Source organism: Impatiens glandulifera, chromosome 2 (genome assembly GCF_907164915.1).
Source record: "Impatiens glandulifera chromosome 2, dImpGla2.1, whole genome shotgun sequence".
NCBI lineage: Eukaryota > Viridiplantae > Streptophyta > Magnoliopsida > Ericales > Balsaminaceae > Impatiens > Impatiens glandulifera.
This window is the reverse complement of record NC_061863.1, coordinates 67,748,611-67,772,095: the sequence shown is the minus strand read 5'-3', so window position 1 is coordinate 67,772,095 and position 23,485 is coordinate 67,748,611. Positions and strand designations below refer to the sequence as shown.

The window sequence follows — 23,485 nt, the reverse complement described above, 5'->3', positions numbered from 1 at the left end:
ACTCATCAATTGGGTAAGATTTTTGTCTTAAGAATTAAATATAAAAGAATTGGGATTTGATATTGGTTAAAAACGACTTATATTAAAAACTTACTACGGTAATTGTTGGAAAAAAATAAAAATCTATATATATCTAATAATGCTTAAGAAATAAAATGTAGGGTGATATTCACGCTCTCACCACATATCACATAGACTTGTTATATTTTATAACTGTTTCTCTCTCTTGTCATAAATACCTATTCATAATTACTAATTTATCTCTCATACCATAATTATTAATTTATCTTTTCTAATTAATTTTTATTTTATTTTACTAATTTTTCTTTCCTAATTATACATATTATTTTTCTTCATTAATTTTATATAAACTTATATTTAATATTATATATATATATATTTAAAATATACATAATAATACTATATATAATATATAATAAGTATATATAATATATAATAACGTTTAAATAATTTATTAAACTTAAAATAAAATTACAAATTTTACTTTTATATTCATTTCTCTCTCATATTCATAATATACCTTCCTAATTAATTTCCGTTTTGTAACACTAATAATTAATTTATTTTTTATTTTTTCCTCATTTTTATATATATATATATATATATATATATATATATATATATATATATATATATATATATATATATTTCATATTTTCTTACACATCATTTTTATAATTTTTTTCATAAAATAAAAATTATAAAAATTTTAATTTATTAAAAAATTAATATTAAGCGTTTCTCTCTCCTAAAATCTATATATAGTATATTTTATCATTAATTTTATATAAATATTTTTTTTTTCTTCCTATTATCCTTCTATGCATATTTATTATTTATATACTTAATTAATTAATTTTCTTTTATTCATTATATATTTTATCTATTATTAATTAACAAGGATTAAATATTTATACATACACAAAATTTTAAATTCAATTTAAAAAATACAAGTGGTAATGGTTAAACTGTTCACATATTTATTATTTATATAATTAATTAATTTAATTTTCTTTTATTCATTATATATTTGATCTATTATTAATTAACAAGGATTAAATATTTATACATACATAAAATTTTAAATTAAATTCAAAAAACACAAGTGGTCTAATGGTTAAAGTGTTCACATTTCATATTAGAGACCAGAGTTCGAGTCTCAATTTACACGAATTTATAAATGATTGTGCATGTGGGTATGATTGGGTGAATTTGTGGTCGATGTGGATGGCATGTGTGAGTCCCTACGTAGTGGGTATGAGTGGGTGAATTTGTGGTCGATGTGGATTGCATTTGTGAGTTACGTAGGTATGAGTGGGTGAATTTGTGGTCGATGTGGATTGCATTTGTGAGTTCCTACGTAGTGGATATGAGTGGGTGAATTTGTGGTCGATGTGGATGGCATGTGTGAGTCCCTACGTAGTGGGTGAATTTGTGGTCTATGTGGATGGCATGTGTGAGTCCCTACGTAAATGCGTATGTGAATTTGTGATAGATGGGGAAGGCCAAAATTAAGGGGGTAAGATGGAATTAAGGGTAAGATGGCATGTGTGAGTCCCTACGTAAATGCGTATGTGAATTTGTGATTGATGGGGAAGACCAAAAGTAAGGGTAAGATGACATGTTTGAGTCCTTACGTAAACGAAGACAATATATATAATAATGTTTAAAACAAAAAATTTAGGGTGATATTTACCCAAATTTTACACATTTTATATGAATTTCTCATCAAATTCTCGCAGTACAATTATCTCTCTTTTCTCCTTAGGAGGTGGGTGTCGATAACGGAAGAAAGACCAGAAAAATATTTGATCTTAATTTCAAGAAAAAACGGGAAGCGAATGAATACGAGGATTCGAAATTAAAAGGAAAACGAGGATTTCTCTACCTCCGTGGATTCTGATATTTTTTTAAAAAAAATTAAAATTAATTATTTTTTTTTATTTTTACACATTTTATATGATTTTCTAATCAAATTCTCACGGTTTATCAAATTTTCGCGTTACATTTGTCTCTCCTTTCTCCTTAGGTTTAAGTCTTTCTTAAATCGACACTCCTTTCTCTTTAGGTATATGTAGCATGAGAAGAGGAGGAGGGCGACGCCGACGTGATGGAGAAGAGTGACGATGATGCATCGGAGAAGGGCGACGATGACGCAAGAGAGACATAGAGGAAAATATTCGATCTTGATTTGAAAAAAAATGAGAAGCGAATGAAGACAAAGTTTCGAAATCAAGAGGAAGACGAGTATTCTCTGTCTCCGTAGATTTAGAAAAGAAAATATTTTTTTTATTTTTACACATTTTATATGAATTTCTCATCAAATTCGTCTCTCCTTTCTTCTTAGGTCTAGGTATTTCTTAAATTGACTCTCATTTCTCCTTAGGTATAAGTAGCACGAGAAGTGGAGGTGGGCAACGACGACGCAACGAAGGAGGACGACGACGACGTAAGAGAGACCTAAAAGAAAAAATTCGATCTTGATTTGAAGAAAAATGGGAAGCAAAAGAAGACGATGATTTGAAATCAAGACAATGATTTTATATGAATTTCTCATCAAATTCGTCTCTCCTTTCTTCTTAGGTCTAGGTATTTCTTAAATTGACTCTCATTTTTTCTTAGGTATAAGTAGCACGAGAAATGGAGGTGGCAACGACGACGCGACGAAGGAGGGCGACGACGACGTAAGAGAGACCTAGAAGAAAAAATTCGATCTTGATTTGAAGAAAAATGGGAAGCAAAAGAAGACGATGATTTGAAATCAAGAGGAACCCGATAATTCTCTTTCTCCAAATATTTAGATTTTTTTTATTATTAATTTTTTTCTGTAACAAAACCTAATAAGATATTTTATAAGAAAACTATAAATAAAATTGTATTTTAATGAATAATATTAATATTTTAATTATTTATATATATATATAATACAAAAATATAATAAATATATTATATATATATAAATAATACAAAATATATTTAACTTTATATTTTGATATGTTTTAAATAATTGATAAATATTTATTAATTTAATTTATAATATTATTATAAATATATATATTTTTATACAAAATATTATAATATTGAATTATTTTTTTTAATAAAAATAATAATTAATGATATTGTTTAACCAAAATAAAATTATATATATAATAACATTTATTTATTTATATATATATATATATAGTTTTGAAACAAGAGTTTTATGGTGTCGACATAAAAAAGTTGGTTCAATATTATTTTTTAATAGACATTTCACATATATTTTAATTAATATTTTGACTTTTAATGTATAATAAACTGTTTTCGAAATTTTTGAGAGAATATAATGAAACTGAAATAATTATGTACAAAAGAGAAAAAAAATACAAACATATTTTCCTCAAATATTATTTTCGCCAATTTAAGATAGTGTGATAATTCACGTTAAATTTTTTTTTAATTAAATTAATAAAACAAAAAAACTAAATTTTTGAATAAATGACCATATTTGTATTATTTTATTTTAATTGTATTTGAAAAAAAAAACTATAAATAAAAATTATAATAAATTTGAGATTAGATAACTTCACAAAATATTAATAAAAATGAAAATGTGAAAGAATATATACACACAATATGAAAACCGTTAATATATTATATAGTGTGATTAAATTATTTTAATATAGAAAAAATGATTTTTTTTATAAATTTGTCCGTTTGCATCGCACGGAAATCATGCTAGTTAATGTAATAACAAAGCATTAATTGAAATTAGTCGGTTAGTTAAAATCTTGCATGATTGTCGTTATTGCCTCAAATTTGGGTTCAATTTATTAAAAACGTATAAACTGAAGGGAAATAAGTAAGAATTCAATTAAAAATTCAATTAATAATATAGCATTAAATGAAGTTGGTTGGTTAACTAAAGTCTTGCATGATTGTAATCTGTCAACCATGGTCATGGTCGCCTCTATGGACTAGAAGCGACAAATTCTTATTTCACGATTAGGTCATGTTCGGGGGCGAAGATAGGAATTCATTTAGTATTAAATGAAGTCGAAATGGGTAGTTGTAGATGGGAATTGCCTCCTGTGACACATTCTCATTTAATTTATTCATTACATAGTCTTCATTGGAATACGTACTAACTAACTAACCTCTCGAGGAATTTTGCCTCAAAATTTGTATGGCTAAAATCTAATTGTGCCCTTCAACTTGTATAATACTCATAATTATGGTCTAACTTTGATTCATACAATATAGGGCAGGTTTACTCAAAACATCTGTTTATTGTTTGTTTGTCTAGACGAGTCATTAAGGCTATTGGGGCATTGACAATCTTATAGTTAGCTGAATTTATGATTTCTCCTAAAAGATGAAATTTCAGTTTCATCCATCCAAACATAAAGGATTTCATGAAGTGTTGAGCATGTCCAAACTTATGTTGAATGATCTAGGATCTAAGTGTATTGTTTGAATTGAAGACAGTTGAGTACAAGGAAGGAACAACTGCAGAATGCTAGCTAGCTAGAAGCTTCCTTTTGAAAGCTCGAAACCATTACATTAATCTATAGGAAGAATAAAAGCAGAGAGCAAATGCAAACAAATTCCATCTTTAAAGAATAAACACAAAAAATTATTATTACCATAATTGGAAAAAAAAAAAAATGACAGTTACATACACTATATATACAATCCTAGTATGAAAAGCTTCAATACAAAAACCAGAAGCTTTCAATACCAACTTAAATAGCTCTTATAAAACTCGAGCTAGTTAATGTCGAATCCACATTTCACATAGCATGAACAAATTGCTCTCCCACAACAACAGGAGAGATCAAACCGATAGAGCATCCCTCTTGAAATTCGTGAAGAATCCTAATAAGAGCAGCCGCCTTCTTGCTCGCACGAGTACGGTGACTAAGAAGAGTGTACAAAGGATCCATAAGAGAACGGTTCTTCACTAAAACAGGAACAGATTCTTTGCCCGCATTAAGGCACATAGCTAGCAATAACGACACGCAATGCTCCGACGCTATCTCCGAACTGGAGGAGCATAAAACTCCCACTATTCTGTTCAGCACTTCCGTCTTAAGAACAGCCACTGTTCCTGAAGGTCTTGCCGCAACAAGAGCTAAAATAGCCACACAGTCTATAACAATATCTTCCCTTTCGCGGTGGTGGTCGTTCAATAGACTAACCATCAAAGGGATCACATCACCTGACGAGAGTATCCTCCTGTGGTTGCTTATGTTCATAAGCAGGACCAGAATCGTGACCAAACCGTTCTTCTTGCTCCTGTACGAACCTTGCCGGATTAAATCCACAAGAGATGAAATGCATCCTGGAGTCTCTGCAATCAATGGACGATACTCGTCCAACGATGCAAGATAAAATAGTGCGCCGGCTGCGTGCTGACGAGCTTCTACTTTAGCTCCTTCCTTTAGAACTTTAAGTATTGTATACAGACCTCCATTCTGAATAATGATAGGCTTGCTTGTCGAATGCTTGGAGAGGTTAAACAGGGCTGCCATCGCGTTCTCTTGGGAAACTGCATCCTCTGCTCCTGAATTTGTAAGATTTTTCAGTAAGAGGGGGATCACACCTGCTTCAGCCAAACAAGACCTGTTAAAATTGCTTGTTTTGGTGAGAAGGCGAATCTCGTACGCAGCCTTGTTCATCTTTACTGTATCATTATCGACGACTGCGAGTCTTCCAGCGAGAAAGCTGGCAAGCATTTTCATAGCTTGATCTGCAGCTTCACTGCCTACAAGAAGTGACCTTTTCTGTTTGTCCCGCTCCTTGCAGGGCATCGTTTCAGCTTGATGAATGCCGTTGTCGTGGCAATATTGCTGAATTAACCGCTTCAGAGCCAAGTTGGGAACCAAGACTGGGGTAACGAGCCGCTGACCAGTTTTGGGACAAGTTGGGTTTCCATTGCTGAGCCATTTTGAGATGGAGGGTCTATCGTAGGTGTGTCCTGTACACAGTGTGACTGGATCAGACATGATCTCGAGGGAGATCGGACACCTGAAATCGTCTGGATTTAGGTGTCTAATCACCTCGCCGTGAAATGGGACATCGGATTTGTGCTGATTATGTGCATCATCATCATCATCATCGATGACATCAAAAAGAAGGGCACGACAGTAAGTCATAAAGCCAGTTAGGCTGCACAGGAGTGGCAGATCTGTCTTCTTAGAGCTAGAGGAGGAGGATTCGAGCTCTAATTCCGATTCCAGGAACTTGATCTCCTTATTGCATTGACTCCAGCTTTGAATCCCTAAATGATTGAGTAGGCTCCTCAAGTCAGTGGACTCTGGAGCGAACCCTTTCTCGAATTGACTTAGAATTGAGACAAGTCTGTCGGAAGAATATCGATCAGCCGAGTCAACAGCATACGGTGAAGTCCTCGCTTGTCTTATTAGAAGCTGAATGGTTTCTTGGAGTTCAGTGGGGAGTTGCATCAAAGTACACATGGGGAGCAGAACATCAACTGTGGTGGAAACTGTCCTCATAAGGACCCGGAACTGATTAGCGATGAAATCACATTTCATCATCATCCATATCCGAGAATCATCACGGCAACAGTCTTGAAGAAGGAAGTCGATTCTCTGGAAGACGAAATAGAGGTCGGACAAGCATAGGAGGAGAGTGCAGGTAACATGGTGGGTCTTGATTTCAGAAAAGAAATCAGAGAGAAGTCTGACGAGGCGAATGGATTCAATGGCATTACGATGATGAGAGTAGAAGGATTTGGACCTGTAGGCGATGATGTTACGAGAAATGGCGAGCAAGGAATCGAGAAGAGCGGCCGGAGAAACGGTTTGGGATGGATGAACGGCCGGTTGCGTCAGAATCCGGCGAGTAGGAACATGGGATTTTGCAATCATTTAGGTTAGGCGAGAGAAGAAATCAATCAATCAATCAATCAATCGAGAATAATATTAATCAATGATATTTTTGAGAGGTCTCTGCGTTGCTTGGTGGGATATTTATATAGGGGGATGGGAGGGACACGTGTCGACGGGAGAATAGTTGAGGATTGAGAGAAGTAGCTTCCTATTATATATAGTTTTTGAATAAGTCAACTAATGATGAATCAACACGTGTTTACGTGGAAACTTAATTTGGAGGTTGGAACTACGTGAAAGAACTTGCCTGCCGACACCACCTGGCGCATGACGCGGCGACTTACATTATCAAATTTTAATATTTTCAAAAGAAAATTAATAATAATAATAATAATAATAATATCTGTTTGAAATTATGAGTTTAAAAGAATTATTAATATATAAATAATTAAAATATATTCTAAATATTATTTTATTTAAATTAATACCTTAAATAATATTTTTTAAAATAAAAAATACTAAAATCCAACCCTAGATTCGAAGTATTTCCAAACAATATTAAACAACATCATCATAAATCATAAGAGGATTGGATTGTGATGAGATAGATACCTTAAAATACCTGAAAAAAAGTTGTCACAACTACTACTACTAGTCTACTAGTACTAGTTATAAATAAATGAATTAGGTCTTGAAAAAGTGAATCAGCTAATTAATATTAATGTAGAAAAGGTGTTGGTCTTGCTCTTGCATGACGATATCTTTGTTCAATGTAACCACCGGTGGGCAAACTAGTTTCTTGGAAGTTACGAATGATCCTAATAAGAGTAGACACCTTCCTGCCGGGAGGAGACCACGACGGCCTTCTCTTAAGAAGAGATAACAAAGGATCCATTGGAGAACGCTTCTCCACTAAAGCAGGAACCAATTCTTCACCCACACTCACGCACATAGCTAGCAATATCGACACGCAATGATCCAATACTGTCTCCGAATCAGACCAACATAAAATCTCCACCACCCGACTCAACACACGGGCCTTCAGAACAGCCATTATACCCGCAGGCCTCTCCGTAAGAAGATCTAAAATTGACAGACACTCTATCACAATATCTTCCTTCTCATCCTTCACTTCCAGCAGCCTACCCACCAAAGGCACCAAATGAGCTGACGACACTATCCTCTTGTGGTTGCTTCTGTTCCTCAGCAGCGCCGTAATCGTCATCAAACTCTTCTTCTTGCTCCTGTAGCTTCCTTGCCAGATTAAACACATAAGACCTGGAATGCACCCGGGGGCTTCCCCGATCAATGGAAGGTACTCCTGCACGGATGCAAGGCAATACAGTGTGCCCGCTGCGTGCTGACGAGCTTCTACTTTAGCTCCTTCCCTCAGAATTTTAACCACTGTAGATAGACCTCCATTCTCAATAATGATAGGCTTGCTCGTTGGATGCTCGGACAGGTTAAACAGGGCTTCCATCGCGTTCTCTTGAGAAACTGCATCCTCTGCTGCTGAATTTTTAATATGTTTCAGTAAGAAGGGGATTACACCTGCTTCAGCCAAACAAGACCTGTTCAAATTGCTTGTTCTGGTGAGAAGGAGAATCTCGTACGCAGCCTTGTTCATCTTTAGTACTGTATCCTTCTCCTCCTCCTTATCAGCAGCCAGGACTCCAGCCAGAAACCTGCCAAGCATTTTCACAGATTCAGCGCCTACAAGAACTGAGCTTTTCCGTTTCTCCCGGTCCTTACAGGGCGGCATCATCGTTTCAGCTTCATTAATAATAATATTGCCTTTGTCGTGGCAATTTTGCTGCTGCTGCTTCTGCTGCTGCTGCTGAATTAACCGCTTCAGATTCAGGTTGGGAAGCAAGGTTTTTCTAGTGAGCAGCTGAGCGGTTTTGGGACAAGTTGGCTTTACATTATTGCTTAGCCATTTCGAAATGGAGGATCGGTCGTACGTGTGTCCCGTACACAGTGTGACTGGATCAGCCATGATCTCCAGGGAAATGGGACACCTTAAATCGTCTGGATTTAGGTGTCTAATCGCGGCGGCGTCGTAGCTTTGAAATGCGGCCTTGTTCTTCTTCTTATTATTATTATTATTATTATGTGCATAATCGATAACATCAACGAAAAGAACGGAACGACAGTAGCTCATAAACCCAAGTAAGCAGACCAAGAGTGGCAGGTCTGTCTTGTTCTTAGGACTAACGTAATTAGAGGATTCAAGCTCTAATTCCGATTCTAGGAAGTTAATCTCTTGATTGCATTGACCCCAGCTTTGAATCCCCAAATGACTGAGTATGCTCCTCAACTCGCTAGACTCTGGAGCGATCCCTTCCTCGAATTGATCTAGAATTGACATAATTTTATTGGAAGAATGTCGATCACCTGAGGTAACATCATATGGTGAAGTCCGAGCTTGTTTTATTACAAGCTGAGTCGTTTCTTGGACTTCACTAGGGACATGTAGCAAATGCATGGGGATGACATCAACTGTGGTGGAAAGTGTCCTCATAAGGGAGCGGAACTGATCAGCGACGCAATCGCATTTCATGAGCATCCATAGCCGGCAATCATCGCGACAACAGTCTTGCAGAAGGAACTCGATTCTCTGGAAGATGATATAGAGGTCGGACAAGCATAGGAGGACAGTGGAGGTAACATGGTGGCTCTTGATTTCAGAAAAGAAATCAGAGAGTAGTCTGACGAGGCGAATCGATTCAGAGACAACACGATGATTGGAGTAGAAGAAGAAGACGGAGGATTTGGACCTGTACCCGATTATGTTATGCGAAATGCTAAGAAGGGAGCCGAGAAGAGCCGCCGGGGAAACATTTTTGGATGGATGAACGGCCGGATGGGTCAGAACCCGGCGAGTTTCTGTTGGAATATCGGTGGATTCTGATTCTGAAATCATTTATTATTTAAGGAATTACAGAAAAGTCGAGTCTTGAGGAACACTTGTGCGTGATATATGATGAAGATTGTTGTTTTTGTCAACTTTGAACCGTTGGTGGGTTCTCATTTTTATAACAGGGGGAGACAGGTGGAGGGACACGTGTCGTCTGGAGAATAGGTAAGGATGGTACTGGTCATACAAGAATAGTGTAGAACCGCCGGAAGAAGCGTTGTGTGGGCAGTTGTGTGGCTACCTTCTTTCTAGGGTTCGTGAAGAATTCAGCTAATCAAGACTCGACGCGTGTCTAATTGGAAAACAAATTTGCCTTTTCAAACATCAATATTAGTGAAAAAATATTAAACAAATTATAATTATATTTCTATCCAGATTTGATCTCATCTACTTAAAACATTAATCATATAAAAAAAAAAAACACAATTAACCAACTAGTTTTAAAATGGTTATTTTTTTTTTTTATTTGGTTGAGACTTGTTTTAAAAAGTAGTTAAAATAAAAATTAGGAATCCAAATGCATAAGTTTTCTCAAAAATATATATGAACTCTTAAAAATGAAAATATAGTTGTAAACTAGTTTTAAAAGTATAATTAAATCATTCTGTTTTATTTTCGTCCTAACCATTGTTGATTATTTGAAAACAATCTGAGTTGTTTAGAAGAAAATAATATTTGTTTGATCTTTTAAAATGTTATAAATAAATTAATAAATCACCTTGATCAAACAAGCCATTTTAGTTTTTATCCGATTGAGGCAAGAAGCTGAAACGAAATTGGATTTGGAAGAAAATAATTCAATTACTCCAGTCCAAACATAATTAGGAAAGAGATTCATTTTAATTTGATAATAAACTATCAAGAATGCATATAATAAATAACCATACCAATAAAATTGATAATAAGCAATCAAGAATGCATATTATAAGTAACCATACCAATAAAATTGATAATAAACGATCAAGAATGCACATTATAAGTAACCATAAGAATAAAATTGATAATAAACGACCAAGAACGTTGAAGATCTAGGTTACAATCATGTAAGAAAAGTAACCAATTAATAGACTATTTCTAGGTAATGTATGTATCTAATTTTATCCATTGACTCAAATATATGTTTTCAGCTCCTTACTTTCAAACTACACTAGTACACTTGCAATTACCACCAAGATTCATGTAAATCTGTGATAACCAAAAGAATATGGAGGAGCGGCAAAATACCAAACTGGAAATAAAAGGCTACCACAAAAATATCTCGTATGAAATTCGCGGGATAACCAAATCAAACAAAACCGGTAGAGAAACCATCTCTACAGAACCGCAGACTAGTAAGTAGGCAGGAAAATTGTATGCTTAAATATGTGTAGAGGAAACACTTCAGATATGTTGGCACTAATGTGAAAGCAGGAGTGTCAAGTGTGTGATCATGCGGCTGCACTTCAAAGGAGAAAGATAAAGCCGAATCCATAAAGCAAAAGAAGCATGCAGGAAGCTTGCGCCTCAAACACTAGGGCCAAAAGGTAAAGACGGGGCCCTAAGAAGGTATCAGAAGCTTTCAAGCAGTGAAGCAGCTCATGACAGTTAAGATAAATTGCAGATTCATTTGTGAGTAGTAGTAGTAGACGGCATGAACAAAGCTCGTAAACTGTTGTTTTAGCCTAAAAAAACCCCAAAACATTAAAAATAAAATATATAAAAAAACACATAATTACTTATAAAACATCAAGAGAACAAGTGCATTGACTGACTATCAAGACAGCAGTTTATATTGCAAATCCACAACATATATCGCGATTCAGAAGTGCGAGAAAACCTGTGTGCTGCAGAAAGAAGCACAGAGATGCCGATGATTCAAAATGAAGTCATGCCAAAGCAGGCAGCAACCATTACACAATCAAGAAGAAGCCACCGAAAGACGGGTTTGACACAAAGCAGTTATCCAGATAGGCGGACTCAAAGTATTCAAGCTTAACTACATCAATCTGCTAATATCCTAGTACGAAGAACCTACTAATTCAGATCCATCAGTCCTCCACTTCCTCCTCTCCCCCAAATCGCTTCATATCTGCCTCCACCGTCATCAATCTCTGAAAAATTATTCATGGAATTAAGTGGGAAATAATGCCAACAAATAGAACAATTTCAAGACAAGAATAACCAAGTGGAATTTCTTTCTTTTTTTCCTCCCATTGCCATGACCCCTACTTCAATCAAGGCATTCTTAGTAGGTTTACCTCGCATTAAGAACAGCTTGAAAAACACCCTAGTCTAGAAGCCGGAATTTTTTGGACAAGAATAGTAAAAAGTTCAAGTGCTCATGCAGGAGGTTTTTCTCATGATTAAACAGTTGAAGATGATGAAGTACACCAAATCAAAAACATTCATTGATTCTGTGATACAACATTAAGGATATTTATAGGATTGCACACATACCCATTAGCAAATGGTGAAACTCGGCGTGGGCGACGATATGGAGATGACCTACTGCAATAAGTCAATAACGGATACACATTTGATGCAACTGCTTAGCAACAAGTAAGGAAATCAAAGGGAAAAAAAGAAGGGTAAAATAAATGTAAGGTTAGATTGACATGCCCATTAGCGTCGGGTGACTCGCGACGAGTACGACGATGTGGAGGTGATCTAGAGCGACTCCTTGCACGATGAGGTGATACACTGCGGCGCTCAGGAGATTTCCTTATACGATGAGGTGATACAATGCGGCGCTCGGGAGATTTCCTTATACGATGAGGTGATACAATGCGGCGCTCAGGAGATTTCCTTACACGATGAGGTGATGCACTTCGGCGCTCAGGAGATTTCCTTCCACGATGAGGAGATAGGCTGCGTCGCTCCGGAGATTTCCTTCCACGAGGACTACAATTTGCAAATAAACATTAGTTATAAGAAGACAAAGAATCACCTAGGCCTTGTTCGGTTTTGGTTAACCTTGTCTGGAGTAGGTTGTTTTAAATTGGGTTATCTGAGGTATATTTGGTTAAAAAAAGACAATGAGGGTATACTTATTACATACATAGTGAAAAACATTAAGGTTATTTGAGATTAAATTCAAATAACCAAGATCGAACAATGCACTAAATTACATATTCAGAAGAAGATATGCACCTATTCTCATAACTTGGTGGACTCCTTCTGCGTCTAGGACTGGGACTTCGACGGCGCCCACTACCAGCACCTCGAGAACCAATACGCAGCCTACACTCGCGTGCAAAATGCCCAGATTCACCACACTCATAACACTTCAAGGCATCACCACCACCACCACGCCCTCCTCGGAATCCTCCCCCTCCTCTTCCTCTTTCCCCTCCTCTTTCCCCTCCTCCCCTAGAATTGTGAGAGAGCTCCACACGCCATTCATTCTTCCCTGTATTCACAAACTCATAATAAAATTAAAAACCTTAAAAGAAAATAAGTGATAATGATTAAACAATTCCCAGTATGATAGTGATAAGGCCTTGTTTGATTTAGGGTTATTTGAATAGCCAGTAACCTTGTTTGATGTATGTTATTTGGGGTAAAAATACATTATCAGTATAAATGAAAAAATATTTAAACTAACAAGAAGTATGTTAAACTACCTTCTTATGATTAAAGGAATGAAAAACAATGTCCAGCATAACAGAAAAAATAAGTATGTTAAACTAGCAAACAGAAGGAAACCCAGTATCAAGTTCTGAGCAGTTTACTAAGAAATGAGAAGTTTTCTTGTAAGAGAAAAACTAGACTGCATAAATAACGATCTGCCACCATGCGTATGATTCATCAGGACAAGACAATATGAATGGACAATCCTTGACCCAGAAAAAAGAAGAGATTATATCATGAGTCAACTCAATTCTGGTAAAAGCAAGGAAAAAATCACCAAGATAGATAATTATTACCGTTTAAAGCACGTGTTGCATCAAGTGCATCCCTACGATCCTCAAACTCAATAAAAGCATAACCAGGTGGCTTCCTTGCAACCCATACACTAGAAAAGTTGTACAAATACAAATGATTATTTAGCTACAGAATTTGTAGATAGCCAGCAGCAATTCCATCTCCAAGAACCACAATAAAATATTCATATCAACTTTCAATGAAAAGAAACTTAGAAATGATACTTATAAGTGATTGCAGGTTTAAGAGAAACCTCCAAATCAAGATAAAGACAGATTAATTGCCAAACAAAACTCAGACAATGAAGTGAAAAAACAAACAAAAAGTCAGTTTGTATCCTAAAGAAAATGAACTTTCAATTCGACAACATAAGACTTAGAATAGGATTGGCAAGCAAGCTTAAATCACCATTTCAACTTACGAGGCCACATTTTCCCTCCCGTTCAGTTTCATCGACTACTGATGAGGCGTGTAAAAGATATTTAAACTCCAAAACATGGTCTGAGACTCAGAAAGAACATGCAGCAAAAACGAAATAATCAATATAAAAGACCTCATTTGACATGTATTTCAATTAAGTGTTCAAATTCCAGATATTTGAGGTGAAAGATGCATAATTTCCTAAATCCCAGGTCTTCGAAGCCACTTAACGAATACAATGCTATTCATACAGGATAACCAGATATCGTCAATAAAAAATCCAGATATTGGAGGTGAAAGATGCATAATTTCCTATATCCCAGATCTCCTAAGCCACTTAGTAAATATAATGTCATGCATAGAGGATAACCAGATCTAGTCAAACAAAAACAAAAAAACGTCTAAGCTAATGGAAACAAGAGTATATTCCAAATTCAAGAATCGGAAGACGATTATAAGAAAATATACCTCCTAAGAACTCCGTAGGTACGGAATTCATCTTCCAGTTCTCTTTCAGTGACACGCGGATCCAGATTCCCAACGTAAACTCGAGACATCACTGTATCCTGATAGCCTAATAAGATCACATATACATTACGTAAACAAGTTCCGTTGTATCTAGGGTTCGACCTAGATTGGAGGGAATATGAAAGATAAACAACCGGTGTGATAACGAGAAATCCTAGTTACCTCGGAGGAGAATCTGATGTTTGTGAGCTTCGATCCGAGTCGATGTGCGGCCGGCGAAGATTCCCGTACCCTAAACCCTCGTAGAATAGTATAGTCCGAGCGAGAATGTGAACACCCGCCTGGCTGGGAGTGTATAAATAAATTAATTAATTAATTAATAAATAAAGAGCAGCAACATTTAACATTTTATATATATATATAGACCTAAAATAACTATAATTAATAAATAGTACTCAAATTTTGTATTTTAAAATAGTTTACTTCTGTCTTTTTTATATAAATTATATATTACATTTTATATATCAATATAAATATTAAAATATATTTTAATTTTATAAATTTAAAATACATTATAATAATTCAATTAATTGAGAATTCAAAAATATTATATTTTTTATCCTTTAATATTTTGTTCCAAAAAGTCAATATAAATCCTAATTAATCTGACCTAGCTCACCAACTTTTATTAGATAAAATTTGAATAAATAATTTAGCTGAAAAAAATGGTGGATATTTAGCTCTTGGATCAAACCTATGAGTTGGTTTTTGCAGGTATAGTTATAAATTAGTTGAATGAGTTATAATAATTTGAAAAATAAAAAATGTATATTAGGATAATTTATGGATGAACATTTATAATATACTTACAAATACTAATTAATTAAAGTAATTCATTGAGATACATATTCAAATACATTTGCTAAGATATAGAGAAATGTATGATTCCAAAACTTTTAATATATACAATTTGTAGAGTTTTTAACAATGGATCTGTTGAGCCCTAGTCTAGCCCAATAAGAGCCCACCTTGAAAAGTAATTGCATGTTTCTAAACTATCCTTAATATTCTTGTTTATTTATATATATATATATATATATATATATATATATATATATATATATATATATATATATATATATAACTCTTTATTTGATTTAACCTTATAAAAAAATATTGATATTGATGTATCTCTTAATTTTTTTTCCAAATAATTAATCATACATAAAACTTTTAAAATCTTGACCTTGAATTTCAAAATTTCATGATTTTAGAATAGCTTAAAGAGTTTGATTTTGTTTTAGAAAAGATAAAAAATCATTATAGTATTTTAGTTAATTAATTAATAATATAATTTGAAATAAATTAAAAATTATACAAGTCTTAGTCTACTACACTATACATGAGCTTTATCCATCTTTAACTTGTGTTAGTTTGATAGTTCATAACAACTTATTTGTTATAGTTATAGTTTATTCATTGTCTAATTTGATAATATTCAATTTATTCAAATTAATAAATGGTGTCATTGCTGACAAGTTTAATTGTTTCATATTATTATTTTTATTAAAATTATTCGAGAAACACTTATGCTGGTTTGATTTGATTTTACTTATAAGTGGTAACTTGTTTTTTTTATAACTTTTGTAACTCTTTATTACGCAACCACTTCTTATCTGTGCTTATAAGTTAAATCTATCAAGTTCATAATTTTTTTTTTTTTATATTAAGCTGTCTCGTTTCTATTTCCGAGTTACTGTTTTGTGTTTATTTATGTAACATCATGTTTAGCCGAATATAATTGTCGTTAAGAATTTTTTAAATCCGAAAAATAATTATAATATTTTGTGGTCATTTGTTATTTATATACTTTAATGGTTTTAGTGATTCTGTCTCGAATTCATATTCATTCATTTTTTAATAATAAAAAATATAAAGTTGTGTTTTTAAAATAAATTTTCATTTTGTGATTCTCTTACACATGTTTTTATAGTATTTATGTCATGATTATTTACAATACTTTTGCTATTAATAATTTCTATTGTTTAGAATGTTTGATATAAATTTGTTTAATAATGTTTGATTGATTTGTTTTATTTTATTACTATGGTTAAAAAACTCAAATGATATTGTTTTTCATCTTTAAAAATTATAAAATTGTTGATTTTTTTATTAAATTTGTAATCTACTTAAATTGGTCATAAGTTTTACCATTTAGTTATTATTATTTTTAAATGTTGTTTTGTATTATTTAATATATATATATATATATATATATATTTCTATTTATATTGAGGATTAATTTTTTCTACAAACAAAAACACTATTCACCTAAAACTAGTTTGATGTGGGTTTTAAGGTTTTAATTAACTTTTTTCTATAAATATTATTTTCATTGCATCAATATAATTTTAATTATCAAATCATTCATTTTATCAACTAAAATATTATTACTTTATTCTTATTAATTTTGAATAAATAAAATATTTGAATAAATAAACCAAATAAAAATACAAATCAAACAAAATATTTTGTACAAAATCCCAAAGTATTCTAAAAACAAACCAAGATCAGACGATTTCACTTAATTAGGGTTTCTATTGTTCTTTTTAGAATTTTACATAGTTTTTTTAAAAAATCATTACTAATTTCATAAATTAAAATACTCTAACATTATTTTTACTAAATTTAAATACAATAAGATACTAATAATTAAACCAATTAAAAATCTAAACATATTCTTTATACAATTAAGTTTATTTTTTTGATAAAATCCCACAAAAACAAGATCAAACAAGCTCCTGGTTTTTGTACAACAAATCTTATTATTTATGATGTTTTTTTTTTCCTTTGTATGATATAAAAAACTTAAAACAAATAGATTGTAAATATATATATGGTTGCATTTAATAAGTTGAGTTAATGAAGAAATCCTTGGGCATTTACAGTCAATTGACAGCTTGTTGTGGAATATCTCCCTTCTTTGTGGAAAAATAATTGATAAGAATGTGAAGTCAAAAAGAGCTGCCTCAATTGAGATTCGAGATTGGTAGGAAATAGAAATAGAAATAACAATAGTCAAAAGGACCCATAACACCTGGAATGAATCGAACGAGAATGTGCTAGGCTAGCTGCCCTCTTTAGTCCTTTTCACCCTCCAATTTCATTTTCCAACCCCCCGCCTCTATAAATTAATTTGTCCACAAAAGCCGACACAAATCAATTACTTATCTAGATGGAATTTAAGTAATTGATTTGCTTAGGTGTAAATTAATATCATTACAAAGTTTTTTTTTTTTTGTTTTTTTACAAAACTCACACCATCCAATAATAAGTATTAGGATAGTTATTGAGAATCCAAGTCTGCGTAAGATCCAAGCGAGCTGGATTTCAATAAGCCTAGATCCAAGCTAAGAGTTCAATAGGGAAGGGTGATTCACCAATAAAACCGATTTTGAACTCTCAATATTTGATTTCTTATTTTTGACAATTAAATTATATTATTTAAATATAAACCCCATAAAAAACAACTATTAAGTCAACTAGGAAGATCCCCGTGCGATGCACACGAATAAAAATATATTGTTACAACGTCCTGCGTTCATTAAATTTGGTGTTGAATTTAAAATATCAAATGTTATTAGCCTAGTTGGTTAATGAGTTTAACTTGTTTTGTTATGTTGCAAGTTTGAAACATACCTATAGCATTTTTAATTTTATATTTAATCGTTTTAAATTTATGGGCGGGTCAACCCAAAATCCGACTCAAGTATCAACAACAATCCAGACACTTTCAAAATTAAGCATCATTAATTATATATATATATATATATATATATATATATATATTAGTTAGTTAAAAAGTTGAACTTATATTGTTACAACGTCGACGTTTATCAAATTTGGTGTTAAATTTGAAATATAAAATCTTATTAGCCTAGTTGGTTAAAGATTTGTATTTGTTTTGTTAGGTTGTGAGTTCGAAACATACCTATATCATTTTTAATTTTATTTTTAACTGTTTTAAGTTTATGGACGAGTCAACCCAGAATCCGACCCAAGTATCAATTTACTCTCACATATATATCCAAATTAACTACGGTTCTCGACCCGGCAATCCGGACACTTTCAAAATTAAGCATCATTATATATATATATATATATATATATATAGTTGAACTTATATTGTTACAACGTTCCGCGTTCATCAAATTAGGTGTTGAATTTAAAATATAAAATGTTATTATCCTAGTTGGTTAAAAAGTTGTACTTATTTTGTTAGGTTGCGAGTTCAAAACATACCTAAAACATTTTTTAATTTTATTTTTAACCGTTTTAAGTTTATGAGTGGGTCAACTTAGAATCCGACCCAAGTATCCATTTACTCTCACAAATATATACAAATTAACCACAGTTTTCGACCCGACAATCTGAACATTTTCAAAATTAAACATCATTATATATATATATATATATATATATATAAAAATTAATACATTATATATATATATATATATAATCAATTTAAGTAATCATTAATAAAAACAATGATAGGTTTTTAATTTTGATTGATATTGATTTTGAGAATGTATATTTTTTATAAAATATATTAATATATAATAATAAAAATATATATTTTATTTTAAGTAAAATACATTTTTGGTATTTTAGCATTGAATGATATAGGGCACTAAGATGAAATAAAAACTATAAAAAACGTTTGTCATTATCTTTTTATTTTATTCAAATCATATAAATGAAAGATAATTAGTAAAATATATTTTAAAAATAATGATATTTTATTTGATGAAATAAATTAGATCAATTCAAAAAAGTTCAGAGGTAGGCTTGGTTCAAATAAGAACGCGAATTTGATAGATGAGTGGAATTAAAATAATTATGATTAGAGATGACAATAAATATTTGTATGTCTGATAATTTGTGGGTACTCAATAGTCGGTTTTAGGTATTTTAAATCAGTTACGAGGTCGGGCATGGAGTTTGGGAGAAGGTACCCGATTGGGTACGGGGTCGGGGATAGAGAGTGTGCGAAACTTAAACCCAAACTTGATACGGAGTATATATATAAAAAAATAAAATGGTTTTTTTTATTAAAATTTAATGTGACCTTTTAAATATTTCATCATTGTAAATATGACAAATTATCTGGGCGACCCTTTAATTACTTTGATCACTTACTTTTAACTCTTAAATTAAATTTTAAAACAAATCGTCCATTTAACTTTTAAAATGGTGACCAATGACCCTTCCTTCACTTTTTAGTTAAATATAACGGTTTAAGATTAAAATATTACTTTTTATATATTATATTTAATTATTATTGTTTTTATTTATATATATAACTATTAAATTGTTTATATATATATTATTATTATTTTTTATATTTATAAAATTATTAAATCTTTTAAATAATATATAGATAATATATATATATATTATTTATTTTTATATATATTTTTATATATATAAAATAAAGTTTAAAATATATATAATTTATTTAAATCAGTTACGAGGTCGGGCATGGAGTTTGGGAGAAGGTACCCGATTGGGTACGGGGTCGGGGATAGAGAGTGTGCGAAACTTAAACCCAAACTTGATACGGAGTATATATATAAAAAAATAAAATGGTTTTTTTTATTAAAATTTATTGTGACCTTTTAAATATTTCATCATTGAAAATATGACAAATTATCTGGGCGACCTTTTAATTACTTTGATCGCTTACTTTTAACTCTTAAATTAAATTTTAAAACAAATCGTCCATTTAACTTTTAAAATGGTGACCAATAACCCTTCCTTAACTTTTTAGTTAAATATAACGGTTTAAGATTAAAATATTACTTTTTATATATTATATTTAATCATTATTTTTTTTTTATATATATAACTATTAAATTGTTTATATATATATTATTTATTTTTATATATATTTATATATATATAAAATAAAGTTTAAAATATATATAATTTATATATAGTATCTTTAATCATTAATTTATATTAATTTGAGGATTAAAAGTTATTGAGTAGTTGGGAGGTTATCATTACTTTTAACCCTCAAATTATTTTTAAATATATAAATTAATGATTAAAGATAATATATAAAAATTATTTTTAAATTTTGTTTTATAGATATAAATATATATATATATATATATAGATAAAAATAAATAATATATATATATATATATTATCTATGTATAAATTTATAAATTTAATAATTATATAAATATAAAAATTAATGATAAAAGATATATATATATATAATACTATATATATATATATATATATATATATATATATATATATAAGCAATTTAATAATAAAAAATAAGATAAATATATATATATATATAAAATATTTTAAGTTTAAGTCGTTATGTTTAACCAAAAAGTTGACGGAAGGGTCATTTGTAATTTTTCTAAAAGTTGAAAGGCGATTTGTTTTAAAAATAAATTTAGGGCTATAAGTGAACGATCAGTGTAATTAGATGGTCACCCAAGTAATTTGCCCTTATAAGTATCATCATAAATATTTTGTTTTTACCCCAACTCCACTCCAATATTATTTTTTTATATTGTTGTATGTCTTTATTTTGCTTTGTTTCAATTTTGATATTTAAAAACATTTAAGACCCCGTATTTAAGGACATTTTGTGCGATTCGAAATTGGTCGGCCTCGTGCCTTAACTTTCACACTTGCTCTCGCGGTAGGAGGCGATGATTTTTTATGGTAGGCTCGACCCATGCACTTTTTTAGAAAACTATTTTTAGTCGATTATTTTGCTAAGTCTCATGACTTACATTTCTCTGTCATGTCGTAAAACTAAACGAGAGATTGACTCTCTCAAAAGTCATCTCATCTTAAAATGAGATGAGAAACCGAAATAGAATTTAACAAAAGTTAGACATACTTTTGATTATTTTTAAGAGTCGTCACTTATTTTGCTTAGAGAGAAACTAAGGAAAAAAATTAGAAATATTTTTAGGCATGGTGCTTGGTTACGTGCCGGGAAGGACATTTGACGTTATGTCTCACACGCCCGTCCAAATGGACAATCTCTACTCCGAAACAAATTTGACCTTTTTATTTTAATCATTACAAATTACATCAAATTTATTTAATTTAAACAAATAACATAATCTCGTTCCTTTCCCTATCTATGACATAGCATAGAATCTAAAAAATACATTTTTTCTAGTACTAACATGCATCTAGACTAAGATATTTAGTAGGTAGTGTTCATTTTGGTTTAGAAAAAAAATACTTATAGCGTAAATAGCGAATATGGACTAAAAACAGATAAACAATTTAGGTCCTAAATGGCTTAAATTGTAATGTGTCAAGAAATTAATGTTAGTAAGTCACACAACGCAGAGGATGTTCTAGTTCAAAATAAGATAAAATATTCTATTGTCTCCAAACGGAAAACTGCATATCATAAATAAGCTATAGCAGAGATATCAGGGTAAAAGAAAAAAAACTAAACTTTTAGATAGCCAGTCAAAGAAGTAAGTTTAGGTTCTAGAACTAGCATTAAACTACTTAGCGATCCAAGAAAGTCAAAGCTGCACTACCTTAAACTTCACCTCTCTAGAAAAAGAGTAGGTAAACACTAAGGTAGGCAAGAAAGTTTTTACATTAAAAAAATATAAATAATTTAACGATCATAATGAAATTTTCTTCATATTTTTCGGATAACTGAAGCACAAATTATAGACACTACATGTTATGTTAAACAATACAAAATGTCCAAATTATCCCTAATCAGAATTTTCGAGTTTCATTAAATATGGAAAATTATTCTGAGTCATTTTCTTTTCAAATTTTAAAAAATGTTTAAGAGGCCTCTATATAGAAAATGACCTAAAATATTAAAGTTGTCAAACAAACTGGACTTTAAAAGGGCTAAACCAGTTTAAGTGTAAATCAGACCGCTCATACTTAACCGATTTTGACCTCATACTTAACAGGTTCAGTCAAAATGAAAGTCAATCAAAACAAATGAACCAGAGTTCATCTTTATCATTCATCTTTTTTTTCTTCTTTTAATCAATTCGAATCAGCTTTAAGTCCAACTGGAATATGTATCAAGATACTCCATGAATCCAACCAAATCAAAAACAAGAAGAACAAACATCAATTAATGGTCAAGAATTTCATATTTTTATAAAAATATTCTGCCCAATCTCAACTTTGATTTCATTGAATTGAAATTCACTCTAAGACCATAGACAAGTTTCTAGCATGATTTGAGACTTGTTTGCACTCATTAGAACTTCTAATTTAACTTATAGAGTATGTCGGAGCCTTGTCCTACTCTAATAATTTAATTAATTTATAATTTATATTAATTAAGTTAATTTAACTAATTTAACTTGTATATAAATATATAATAAATAAGTAAAATTTGAAGATACTGTTTCATCAATTAATTAAATGGTGAGACCTAATATTTTAATAAAAAATCGATATTTCTTTTTAACCTTCCATTTTTTTTTTAATTTTTTTTTTTAAGTTAGTACTATCTCAATAATCATATATAAAATATTTAATAACTTATGACTCTCAGTTCAATTTAAAATGTTTAAATGCAAATTGAAATATTTAATCTTTTAGACCCAACTTTTGTCATTTGAACTAATTTACTAAATTTTCTTAGTCAAATAAAAATTGAAAGTTTTTAATTAGTTGTTATTCAGCTAATTATTTGTTAACAAGTTTTATCATCTAAATTATTATTTGAATAAAACTATATTTAACAAACAAACAAGTTATATATATAATAACTTGTAAGTAATATGAAAATGTATAAAAAAATAGTCAAATTTGAAATATAATTTGAAGTTTCCAACTAGGGGCTTAATTTAACTATGGCAGATAAAAAAAACAAATTTAGATG

At 31.1% G+C, this 23,485-nt stretch overlaps 3 protein-coding genes across 5 annotated transcripts; all 3 read right to left on the bottom strand.

Annotated features, from left to right (window-relative positions):
• Positions 1–4,614: 4,614 nt before the first annotated feature.
• Positions 4,615–6,951, bottom strand: LOC124928191 (U-box domain-containing protein 19-like). The gene has a single exon (XM_047468720.1). It carries the CDS (start codon positions 6,891–6,893, stop codon positions 4,794–4,796), a length of 2,100 nt encoding a protein of 699 aa, XP_047324676.1. The 5' UTR covers positions 6,894–6,951; the 3' UTR covers positions 4,615–4,793.
• A 510-nt stretch (positions 6,952–7,461) lies between these two features.
• On the bottom strand, positions 7,462–9,839 carry LOC124927497 (U-box domain-containing protein 19-like). Its single transcript, XM_047467914.1, has one exon. It carries the CDS (start codon positions 9,775–9,777, stop codon positions 7,573–7,575), a length of 2,205 nt encoding a protein of 734 aa, XP_047323870.1. The 5' UTR covers positions 9,778–9,839; the 3' UTR covers positions 7,462–7,572.
• Positions 9,840–11,446: 1,607 nt separating this feature from the next.
• On the bottom strand, positions 11,447–14,921 carry LOC124927724 (serine/arginine-rich splicing factor RSZ21-like). 3 transcript variants are annotated; one of them, XM_047468181.1, is made up of 8 exons: positions 14,785–14,921; positions 14,563–14,668; positions 13,677–13,765; positions 12,901–13,159; positions 12,370–12,651; positions 12,208–12,258; positions 12,009–12,121; positions 11,447–11,861 (listed from the first exon to the last, which is right to left on the bottom strand). In XM_047468181.1, exons 2-7 carry the CDS (start codon positions 14,649–14,651, stop codon positions 12,082–12,084), a joined length of 810 nt encoding a protein of 269 aa, XP_047324137.1. In that variant the 5' UTR covers positions 14,652–14,668; positions 14,785–14,921; the 3' UTR covers positions 11,447–11,861; positions 12,009–12,081. The 3 variants fall into 3 exon arrangements, with proteins under 3 accessions (XP_047324137.1, XP_047324138.1, XP_047324139.1); XM_047468182.1 differs by having other exon boundaries at positions 14,563–14,660; positions 14,785–14,917; XM_047468183.1 differs by lacking the exon at positions 12,009–12,121.
• Between the last annotated feature and the right edge of the window lie 8,564 nt (positions 14,922–23,485).

Excerpts from the sequence above, each read along its gene's own strand:
- LOC124928191 (XM_047468720.1), bottom strand. The coding sequence starts at position 6,893 with ATGATTGCAAAATCCCATGTTCCTACTCGCCGGATTCTGACGCAACCG.
- LOC124927497 (XM_047467914.1), bottom strand. The coding sequence starts at position 9,777 with ATGATTTCAGAATCAGAATCCACCGATATTCCAACAGAAACTCGCCGG.
- LOC124927724 (XM_047468181.1), bottom strand. The coding sequence starts at position 14,651 with ATGTCTCGAGTTTACGTTGGGAATCTGGATCCGCGTGTCACTGAAAGA. Across the intron at positions 13,160-13,676 it reads TGCAACACGTGCTTTAAACG|GGAAGAATGAATGGCGTGTG; the intron begins GTAATAATTATC and ends TTGTGAATACAG. Across the intron at positions 12,259-12,369 it reads GAGTCACCCGACGCTAATGG|TAGGTCATCTCCATATCGTC; the intron begins GCATGTCAATCT and ends GACTTATTGCAG.